General features: G+C 43.2%; 1 protein-coding gene across 6 annotated transcripts in view; it reads left to right on the forward strand.

The window, feature by feature from the left end:
• LOC102447375 (SLAIN motif-containing protein-like) overlaps nt 1-12318 on the forward strand; it is a 70301-nt gene that overhangs the window by 34832 nt on the left and 23151 nt on the right. For all 6 annotated transcript variants that reach the window (XM_075941207.2, XM_075941206.2, XM_075941208.2 and 3 more), the window contains one exon: nt 9726-9866. In XM_075941207.2, coding sequence (XP_075797322.2) covers nt 9726-9866 — 141 coding nt within the window. The remainder of the gene's footprint in view (nt 1-9725; nt 9867-12318) is intronic.

Consider the following 12318-nt stretch of genomic DNA (forward strand, 5'->3'; position numbering starts at 1 on the left):
ATTCCATCTCGCAGGCAGTTTCTCAGGTTTCTTGTCAAAGACTGCTACTATCACGGTGGTCTTTCCATGGCTCCCTGGGTATTCACAAAATTCATGGTGGCCTTCCTCAGGAAGCAAGGGGTTCACGTTTGCCCATATCTGGCTGATTAGGGGCAGGTTCTGGGACCAGCAGAAGTAGTACCTGTCAATTGTAGGACCCATGATAATGAAGCTAATTAAGTGGGCTGGATGTGTCCCTTTCATAGCTTTTGATGTGAAAATGCAGGTGTCAAAAGCAGGGGAAATTGGCTTTGTAATAAGCCAACTAGTAAATGTCTTTATTCAAGCCTAGGGTAACAATATAAAATTTGTAGATGAATTCCAGTTCTGCAGTCTTGCTCTGTAATTGGGTGGTGAAATTCCTTTGTAGAAGAATGGCTACTTTAAATCCATGAGTGAGTGACTGGGTAGGTTAAAATATTCCTCTACAGGCTTAGGTTACCATTCCTGATGTCTGATTTGTGTCCATTTATCCTTTGTCATAGAGACTGTCTGATTTGTAGAGACTGTCATAGAGATGTGGCAGAGGGGCATTGCTGGCACTTGATGGCATATATCACATTAGAGGACTTGCAATTGTATGAGCCCCTGATGTTGTGGCTTATATGGCTAGGTCCTGTGGTGGTGTAACTTGTAGAGATATCTTTACCTCTAAGGTGCCATAGGACTACTCATTGTTTTTGTAGCGATATGTGGGCAGAATTGGCAACAGGGTTTGTTGTGCAGATAGGTTTCTGGGTGAGTGTATATAAGGTGTAGTGTATGGCTGTTGGAAAGTATTTGTTTTAGATTGGGGGGTTGTCTGTAGGTGAGGATTGGCCTGTGTCCCAAGGCATATGAGAGTGAGAGAGGCTACAAATGGTGTATCAGAAGCCTCATGATAGACTTGTAATTGGATTTTCACTTGTCTGGCAATAGTTTGAGTTCAGGACCCATGGTTTTGTTTTCCCCATTACAGCTAATGATCTCTAATCCCTAACTCTGAGCAGGAAGCTGCACTCTTCACCCCACTTTAGATGGCGGTGATGCCAATTTCTGTAACGCAGGCATAGAATCTTGCAAATGTGTATTTGCAATTTTTAAGGCTCTTCTCTTTTGCTGGTTTTCTTCCTCAGTCCAAACCATTATATAGGGACAAAATACAGGACTATGTACCCTTTTGGTATATGTGGTTGTGACTATTTTCTTCCACTATTTGATCTGAGGAAGTGGGTCTGGCCCACGAAAGCTCATCATCTAATAAACCATCTTATTAGTCTTTAAAGTGCTACATAGTCCTGTATTTTGTTTCAGCTACACCAGACTAAGATGGCTACATTTCTACCACTATACAGGGACAGGTATTGTTAGTTTGGAATTCGTTTCTCTCTCTTTTCAGCCCTAAAATAACCACATAAGTAATAATGAGGAGTTCTATGACACCTTAAAGATTAACAGATTTTTTGGGGGCATAAGCTTTCATAAGTAAAAACCACTTTGTCAGATGCCCAAAAAAATCAGTTAGTCTTTAAGGTGCCACAAGATTCCTTGTTGTTTTTGCAGATACAGACTAACATGGCTACCCCTCTGAAGCTTGTACAAGTAATGGGATCTATATCCCATCTATATCTCTGTATTCTATCACTTGGTTGTTTCTTGTGCATACCATGGTAATTTGTCGTGTGAATTAGTAAGGAGGCAAGCAACTGCCATGTGGATATCTTCACGTACCTTTGGATTCCTTCACTCCTCAAAAAAAAATTTTCTGGTGACACTTTTTTCAAGTGAAGTAACTGAAAAGTATTTAGTGCTATATTTATCCAGTTTTTATTAAATGAAAAAAGAGGCTGGAGATACGCTAATTAAGCTGCTAGGTTAATAAAGTGAGATAAGAGGCTAATCTTTAGCAGTTATAACTGCTGCTAAGCAGGAAGAGAAAATGGAAGGGAAGAAGGGCCAGAGTACAAAAAAAATTCTGTGTTGGATTGACTGCCATTTGTCTAAAATCAGAGGATGAATACTGGTGTAATCTGTTTACCAAAAACACCTGTTAGGTAAAGAAAATGTCTTTTGCCAGCAAATATATTCCAATAAACTACTCTGTATTCGTGTATCATATTCTGTTGTAAACTTTTGGAATATCTCATAAATGTACAGGAGGCCCCCAACTTGCGACACGAGTGGTTCCTGGGGAAGTGTTGCAAGTCGGGGGTGTCATAACTCGAACCCTCATTTACAATAGGCACCGTGCGCCATCGTAAATGCGGGCCGAGGACGTAAGTTGGGGGTTTTCGGCCCCTTGCGCACTTACAAAAATGGTTGTAAGTGCGAGGTGTTGGAACTCGGGCGGTCGCAAAAAGGGCCTCCTGTAGTATGGGAAAATACTGACTTTCCAAACTTGCATCATTAAACAAATATTATACAATCTTTCAAATTTCAAAAGTGTGAAGGCTTTCATTTTAACGAAAATTATGTATTTTTTTTCATTCATGTATGTGCCTGTTGTAGAAACTTTTCTCTTTAATCAGAGTAAGAACTTGTAAATTTTCATTATTTATATTACAGTTATGTGAAAGTGCCAATCCAAGGTTTCATTGTACAAATAGATAACAGGACAGTCCCTTCCCTAAAGAGTTTCACAGTTTTAGTTTGACAAGACAGAAAAGGTGGTTGAAACAGAAAAACAGAGGATGGAGATAGCAAGTACCTAGGATAAAGACTACCATTGCATAATGATATTATGTGATCCGCTTGTCTCACGTGGAACTGTTGTAACTCTTAATTTGAATTGTACAGGAGGGATTTTTGCCTTCCATTGGGTGACTAAGATTAAACTGAATGACTTTTCATTCAATCAGCAAATCTGAGAGATTCAGATATTAGCATTCCTATGGCAAGATATAAATGCCATAAGAAGTTCTAGGATTTCATATTGAGCCATTAGCACTACCTTTCTCTAAAAAGTACAAAAACAGTAAATACTGAAAGAGATCTTCTGATAACTGTTTCTGGTTTCAATTCTGTAATAAACAATGAGTATTTGTTTTCCTCTTTATGAGAGGGACACAAAGCAATAGGCCAGTCTCTACTTCATAAAATTTATAGATACATGTGGAATACTCTTCTACTACTAGTAGGCTACATCTACACTGCATGATTTTCCGCAAATGCTTTTAACGGAAAAGTTTTCCGTTAAAAGCATTTGCGGAAAAGAGCGTCTAGATAGGCATGGACGCTTTTCCCCAAAAGCACTTTTTGTGGAAAAGCGTCCATGCCAATCTAGATGTGCTTTTCCGCAAAAAAGCCCTGATTGCCATTTTCTCAATTGGGGCTTTTTTGCGGAAAACAAATCTGAGCTGTCTACACTGGCCCTTTTGCGCAAAAGGACTTTTGCCTGAACGGGAGCAGCATAGTATTTCTGCAGGAAGCACTGATCTCTTGCAGTAGGAAGTCAGTGCTTTTGAGGAAATTCAAGCTGCCAGTGTAGACAGCTGGCTAGTTTTTTCCAGAAAAGCGGCTGATTTTCCGGAAAAACTGGCCAGTCTAGACACAGCCCTAGTGTCCCTGTGGGTGCTCCTCTGTTGGGTGTTGGGTCATCCTGGCGCTGCAGATTGGAGTTTTCATGAGCAGTGGGTCAGCAGGACCGCACATACGCAGCATGCGCCTCGCGCTATTTGCACCTTTTAATCTCTCATGCGGTCCAGCTCCCGCCAGTTCCTTCTTCACCACCCCAAGTTGCAGACGGTGCAAGACGGCTCTAGTCAGAGAAGGGACTTTAGTTTTAGAATAAGGGTGTTTGTTTGTTTGTTTGTTTGTTTGTTTGTTTTTCTGTATGGTTCAGTCAGTTTTTCAATTGTTGGTCATAGTTACAGTTCTGTTTCATTTGTTTAAAAAAAAAAACACACAGGATTTTCTGTGTTAACTGTTTCCTTCCCGCTCCCCTTCCCAAAAAAAAAGAAGAAAGGGAAGGAATAATAATAATAATAACAGAAAAGAGAATGAATAACCAAAGACTGGAAAAGTAAGTCAGAGACTGCTTATCCGTTTATCTACTCTGCAGTGACAGGCTCTCTAACCATGCCCAGTTTGCTGGGATTTAAGAACTGCACCACATGTTGGGACCCTATGCCAGTTTCTGATGGTCATGGAGACTGCATAAAATGTTTGGGCGAATCCCATGTGCCTCAAAAGTGCGCGCACAGTGCAAAACTCATGGTGAGAGCATGGCACAATAGAGAGATGTTTTTATTCGACAGAGCCTTGCAGCCCTCAGAATCAGACTCGCAGAGAAAAGAATAACGCAGAGCTGCTTCTTCTACAGTGGCTCCTGCTCATAAAAGGGCGTCACTGGCCCGTTTCCTACCACTGACCTACACAACTAGACTAGGCAATGGGGAGAAGCTGAGAACACCTGGTGCTGCTAAGTCATGGCTTAATGTGGTCTCTCAGCCGACAACTCGGCACGGAATATCTGCGGAACTGGTAGCTTCGGCACCAGCAAGATGCTTGGCACCCCAAGCAGTGCAGACAGCGGCACCAACTCATGGCTTGCAGACAGCAGCACTAACCCAAATGGTACAGACACCGGCACCGACATTGAGGCATGATTTAGCCTGGCACTGGAGGAGACTGTTAGCCCCGCAGAATGGAAAAGGGAACTCCTATATCCCACAGAACACAGGATCCTAGCCCAGAGCCTCTCACCTTTTCACCTGCTCCTTCATTACTGTCATTTTTCTATGGTCACTGCAGATGCAGAGGCCCATTCTTGCACATGACACACATTACAGACCGGGAGCCAATCTCTCTCCTGAGCCACAACCATACTGAAGATACAGTTCCTTATCACCACCTCCATCCTCAAGGAGTTCCATCAGATTATTCCACTCTCCAACTCTCTTGCCTCCTACATACCATCATGAATGCGGATTGAGTGTTTGCGTACCACAATATCACTCTCCTGATAGATGGGAATATCCATAACACAGGCACTCACATCACTGTGGCTACTCATCTCATTGGTCATCACAATATCACTACCAACGACAGATATATCATCCATCCTGCTGCCTGGAACATCTGCGCGCACATGGATATTCACTGTCTCTGGCACCGCACAGACCGGAGCCTACAACATCCTCTTCAAACCCCCAACCAATACATCAGCACTCTGAACCCGAGGAGGGACAGATTTCTGAGACAGAGGAACTGCAACTTGATGTTTTGCCAACAGATCAGTCATCGTCTTCTCCCAATGAGGTGGTTATTCCCGGTGACCAGTTGCCACCTGATGACCTGCAACAGTTTCAGGAACTTTTTAAGAGAGTGGCTGCCAGCCGAGAGATACATCTTACCGAGGTCCAAGACAAACAACACGGACTCCTTAAAAATCTCCAACTGTCTCAACACACAAAAATAGCAATCCCTATAGATGAGGCTATTATAGAGACTGTGGCCGAGATCTGGCAGACTCCCACATCAATAACTTCAACCAATAGGCAGGCAGAAAAGAAGTACTTTGTCCCATCCAAAGACGCAGAATTTCTCTTTTCCCACCCACAACCTAATTTGTTAGTGGTAGATGCAGCTCAGCAGAGGTCAAAACTTCTGCAACACAAGAATAATTCTATGGGTAAGGATAGTAAGCGCCTTGACATCTTTGGGCGTAAGATGTACTCATCATCGACCCTTCTCTTTAAAATAGCTAATTGTGAAGCGTTGCTTTTCAACCATAATTTCGATAATTATACTAAACTTGCCTCCTTATCTATACTGAAATCAATAGTACAAGAGGGCTGTGCTTAATTGGGAACCTCTCTCCAAATAGCCTTGGATATGGACGACACAGCAGCCTGCGCTTTGGCAACTTCCGTGGTCATGAAAAGGGTTTCCTGGCTTCAGACTGCTGCAGTTCCTTGTGAACAGCAGACAAAAGTGGAAGACCTCCCTTTTGATAAAAACAAATTATTTTCAGGAAAGACAGATGAGGCCTTACGTTCCAGTAAGGATTCAAGAACCACCCTTCGTACCTTGGGTATGTATACCCCACTGTACCGATGCAGACGATACACACCATACCAATGGCACCGAGACTTTTCATACTCTAGATACCAACAACGGGGATTTGATCGACCCAGACCAAGGCAACGGCTGCAGAGGCGATGACCTCAGAACAACTGTAACCAGACTCAGCAGACAAGCAAACAGCAAGTTTGACTTCCAGGTTGAGGATTTGCAAGACTTCCCCCTGTAGGATCACCATGATTGAGCTACCCCAATCTTTCATCATTGGCTGAGACCATTTTACCACCGCTGGGCTGCCATCACATCAGATCGCTGGGTCCTAGAAATTGTGTCATCAGGCTACACCATACCCTTCCTAACACTATGTCCCACCTCCCCACCATCCCTGTCCCTCTTCAGGGACCCTTCTCACGAGAATCTGCTCAAAAAGGAGGTCCTCCATCTCTTAGACATTGGAGCAGTAGAGAAGGTTCCAGAAGAGTTCAAGGGCAAGGGTTTCTGTTCCCATTACTTTCTCACAACAAAAAAGACAGGTGGCTGGAGACCTATTCTAGACCTTCGCAGACTGAACTGATACCAACAAAAGCAATGATTCCAGATGATGACCCTAGCATCCATTATTCCAGCATTAAATCAGAGAGACTGGTTTGCGGCCCTCGACCTACAAGACACCTACTTTCATGTTACCATACATCCAGCACACAGTTGATTTCAGTGCTTTGTGGTCAGATTGGAACACTAACAGTACCGTGACCTACCTTTTGGTCTGTCATTGGTGCCCAGGGTGTTTTCCAAGACACTTGCAGTTGTGGTGGCATACTTATGTCGACAACCAAATATGATTTTTCCCTACCTAGATGACTGTCTAATAAAAGGGCTAATAGATGCGGACACTCTCCATTTGATATCCATAATCAGATGCACATTCGACCTCTTAGGCCTTAATGAACAAAAATCAATGCTTCTGCCTACAAAAACCTTAGAGTTCATTGGAGCCCACCTAGATTCCACTATGGCAAGGGTGTACGTACCACTTCAGTGATTCAAAGTTATCCAAGACCTCGTATTTACTCTCACAAACAGCCCCAGAGCACCAGTACTTACCTGTCTTCAGCTCATGGGTCATATGGCAGCTACAACTTGTGGTTGCTCATGTGAGGCTTCATTTTTGCTGTCTTCAACTCTAGCTGTCCTCTGTTCACATTCATCAGAAGAGGGATGTACGCTGGCAAGTATCCCTACCTACCAACATTATAATGTCTCTAAAGTGGTGGACCAGTCCAAACAACTTACTTGCAGGAGTCTCATTCCTTCGGGATCAACCTACCATACAGTTTACTGCCGACACCTCCCTCATCAGATGTGGAGGCTATGTGGGAGACATGTCCATCCAAGGTCTATGGATGACCAAGGAATCTATTTTGCATATCAGTCTGTTGGAACTCAGGGCAGTTGCAAATGCATGAAGGCATTTTCTGCCACACATCCAAGGAACCACAGTGAGGATACTTACCCACAATGTCTCCACAATGTATTATAAATCAACAGGGCGGCACGCATTCTCACTCCCTGTGTGTCAAGTCGATTCGACTGGAACTGGGCATCCTCAATGCAGTTACCCTGACAGTTTCCTGCTTATCTGGGGTCAACAACGTGTTAGCGGACTGTCTCAGCAGACAAATAGATCTCTTTACTTTACAAAATGCCACCAATACTGTCCCAGGGCTGGCATAGGCCACGGATCTAGGATGCCTTTCTCCTCCATTGGAGGGGCCCCCTCTTTTATGCCTTTCCTCCTACACCACTCATTCCTCCTACTCCACTCATTCTTGAGAAAATCAACTGAGATGGTGCAATAGTGATTCTCATAGCCCCATCCTGGGCGCAACAAACGTGGTTTCCCTATCTTTATCAGATGTCTCCTCAACTGCCTTATCACCTTCCCACGTATCCCAATCTCCTAACCCAGAACAACAGGACCGTAATGCATCCTCAACCCCATACACTACAGTTGATATCCTGGCTCATTGTTGGTTCCAAGAAGGCGAACTCCGCTGTTCAGACAAAGTGAGATGTCCTATTGCATAATAGGAAACAATCCGCTCGGTAGGAATCTGCACCATTTGTGAAGGTAAGTCTATCTTGGTGCTCCGCCAAAGAACTGGATCCATGTACAGCACCCTTACACCTTATTTTAGACTATATCCTACAGTTGAAAGAAACAGGGTTAGCCCTAGTGTCTTTGAAAGTATACTTAGCAGCGATCACTGCGTTCCACAGCTCAGTTGATGGTTCTTCAGTGTTTGCACATCCTACCACCAGGAGGTTCCTCAAACGCTTCTCCAGTCTGTATCCCCCACACAGGTTACCACCACCTGCGTGGAACCTGGGGCTGGTTCTTGACACTCTTAACCCGTGCTCCCTTTGTGCCAACAGCAACCACTCCACTTTCAATGATGATACTCCAAGTTACATTTCTGCTAGCCATCACCTCCCCCCACAGAGTTGGAGAAATAGCAGCCCTAATGGCAGTGCCACCATATATCATTTTCAGCAAGGAAAAAGTCACGCTGAGTCCACATCCATCTTTCATTCCAAAGACTTGCTCAAATTTCCACATAAACGAGCCAATAGTACTTCCATCTTTCTACCCAAAGCCACATGTGAGTGCTCGTGAGGCTTTGCTTCATTCGCTAGATGTGCATCGATCATTTGCCTTCTATTTAGAGAGAACTTGAACCTTTTGCAAAACAGACCATCTACTAATTTCAGTAGTGGAACACTGCAGGGGCCAACCTCTCTCATCACAACGGATATCAAACATTATTGTCACTTGTATTAAAAAGTGCTATGCTATACGGAATAAGCCACTGCAAGAGATGCTAAGAGCTCATTCTATGAGAGCTGTAGCAGCTTTCATGGTCTTCCTTCATGGAGTTCCTCTTAGAGATATTTGTCGAGAAGCCACATGGTACACTAACGATACCTTCATGAAACACTATGCAATTTCTCATAAGTTATCTGCTGACACTGCGGTAGCATCTGCAGTGCTCTCGATTGTCAATAAGCAGTGACTCCATTACCTGCATTCCTTATACTCAGGTACTGCTACACAGTCACCAACAGTGGAGCACCCACGGGGACACTATTTGAAGAAGAGGAAGTTACTCAACCTTGGTGCAGTAACAACAGTTCTTCGAGATGTGTCCCCCTGTGGGTGCTCCACTCCCTGCCCTCCTCCCCGCTTTGGAGACTCTTATTATATCTTGCAGGTACTGGGGCAGACTTGAGGAACTGGCAGGAGCTGGACTGCATGAGAGATCATATGGTGCAAACAGCGCAAGGTGCATGCCGTGCATGCGCGGTCTGGCTGACAGCTGCTCATGAAAACTCTGATCTGCGGCGCCAGAACAACCTGACACTCAACAATGGAGCGCCCACGGGGGGACACATCTCGAAGAACCTTCGTTACTGCACCTAGGTGAGTAACTTCCTCTTCCAACCATTTTTGACTTGTAAATTATTCTTAGCAAATAAGCTGGGCTACCTCAGCTCTGAACTTTATCTCTTTGCGTCTTGATTGGAACTGGAATTAGAATAAAATTATGCAGTTTATCATTGGTTCTGTGTGGGTGTCTAAAGCATTTTATGTTCTGTTTGTCTCCTTTTCTTTTTTCTTGAAGGTTACTTGAGCATGCATTCTGCACTGAGTTCTCAGTCCTCTGTAGACAGTGAGCTTAGTACATCTGATGACTCCATCTCTATGGGATACAAGCTGCAGGACTTGACTGATGTCCAGGTTATGGCACGCCTACAGGAAGAAAGTATGTGACAGCAATTTCCTTTCTATGTTAGTCTTGCAATTGGCATTGTAGGGAAATGCAGATAGATTTCAACTATCCAGACATACATTTACTACATTTTCTTTTATATGTTGCATTTAAATTCTGCAGCTTTAAGATGTCCATCTGAACCTGGGAAATGAGAACATTTTCAATTCATGACATTTAAACATAAAATCTTAATTTTATTTGGGCACAGGGTATCTCTGCACTGAGGTTTAAAACCATATTAGCATTTTTCTAGAGAGCCATGTTTTAAAATTTGCTTGCACCTTTCATGCAATAACATTTCATGTGTAGACCAGAGCCTGAGTCAAAAAGCAGAGTGCCAAATTGAAAGACTGCAATTAAAACTCAGATTTCTAGCTCTGGCCTTATGCTCAATCCACTACACATGTTGCAGAGGGCAAATATACCCATTGCCTCTTGTTTGGATTTTGAGGACCTGAACCAACTCACATGGAAGTCAATAGAAAGATTTCCTTAGGAGTCAATAGCAATTTTTCCATTGACTTCATTAGGAGAGAATTCTATTCATTCCCTTGAATAGAGTTGCAGAGGAGGAGCAAAGTAATGTGTAGCATTTGGGCTATCTAATAATTCAGTTTTTCACTTTCTGTAAATCAGATTGCTGCAAGGTGATGTTTAGGTTCTTATGTAAACCTTCTGGAAAATATTTACTTCCTTTGTATTGTTGTTTTAAAAAGCTAAAACTACTAACAACAAATAATAATTGGAACAGGAGATCAAAAAGCACAAATCAGGGGTCAGAATATGATCCCTTTGCATTGATTAGTATTTGATTCATAGAATCATAGAATACTAGGACTGGAAGGGACCTTGAGAGGTCATCAAGTCATAAGAACATAAGAACGGCCATACTGGGTCAGACCAAAGGTCCATCTAGCCCAGTATCCTGTCTACCGACAGTGGCCAGCACCAGGTGCCCCAGAGAGGGTGGACCGAAGACAATGATCAAGCGATTTATCTCCTGCCATCCCTCTCCAGCCTCTGAAACAGAGGCCAAGGACACCATTTTATCCCCTGGCTAATAGCCTTTTATGGACCTAACCTCCATGAATTTATCCAGCTTCTCTTTAAACTCTATTATAGTCCTAGCCTTCACAGCCTCCTCTGGCAAGGAGTTCCACAGGTTGACAACACGCTGTGTGAAGAAGAACTTCCTTTTATTAGTTTTAAACCTGCTACCCATTAATTTCATTTGGTGTCCTCTAGTTCTTCTATTATGGGAACTAATAAATAACTTTTCTTTATCAGCCCTCTCCACATCACTCATGATTTTATAGACCTCTATCATATCCCCCCTCAGTCTCCTCTTGTCTAAACTGAAAACTCCCAGTCTCTTTAGCCTCTCCTCATATGGGACCCGTTCCAAACCCCTAATCATTTTAGTTGCCCTTTTCTGAACCCTTTCCAAGGCCAAAACATCTTTTTTGAGGTGAGGAGACCACATCTGTACACAGTATTCAAGATGTGGGCGTACCATAGTTTTATACAGGGGCAGTAAGATATTCTGGGTCTTATTTTCTGTCCCTTTCCTAATAATTCCTAGCATCCTATTTGCCTTTTTAACCGCTGCTGCACTCTGTGTGGAAGTTTTCAGAGAACTGTCCACGATAACTCCAAGATCTCTTTCCTGATTTGTCGTAGCCAAATTAGCCCCCTTCATACTGTACGTATAGTTGGGGTTATTTTTCCCGATGTACATTACTTTACACTTATCCACATTAAATTTCATTTGCCATTTTGTTGCCCAATCACTCAGTTTGGTGAGATCTTCTTGGAGTCCCTCACAGTCTGCTTCTGTCTTGACTATCCTAAACAGTTTGGTATCATCTGCCAGTCCAGTCCCCTACCCTCATGGCAGGACCAAATACTGTCTAGACCATCCCTGATAGACATTTATCTAACCTACTCTTTATATATCACCAGAGATGGAGATTCCACAACCTCCCTGGGCAATTTATTCCAGTGTTTGACCACCCTGACAGTTAGGAACTTTTTCCTAATGTCCAACCTAAACCTCCCTTGCTGCAGTTTAAGCCCATTGCTTCTTGTTCTATCCCCAGAGGCCAAGATGAACAAGTTTTCTTCCTCCTCCTTATGACACCCTTTTAGATAGCTGAAAACTGCTATCATGTCCCCCCTCAATCTTCTCTTTTCTAAACTAAACAAACCCAATTCGTTCAGCCTTCCCTCATAGGTCATGTTCTCTAGACCTTTAATCATTCTCGTTGCTCTTCTCTGGATCCTCTCCAATTTCTCCACATCTTTCTTGGAATGCGGTGCCTAGAACTGGACACAATACTCCAACTCTATGCTTGTGAAGGAAGGTGCTCCACAGTGGGATTAAAGGCATCAAAATCTGTCACAAACCTGATGTATCATATATGGTATATCCAGTAGAGATTAA

This window comes from Pelodiscus sinensis, chromosome 13 (genome assembly GCF_052426305.1).
Source record: "Pelodiscus sinensis isolate ZL-2025 chromosome 13, ASM5242630v1, whole genome shotgun sequence".
Classification (NCBI taxonomy): Eukaryota; Metazoa; Chordata; order Testudines; family Trionychidae; genus Pelodiscus; species Pelodiscus sinensis.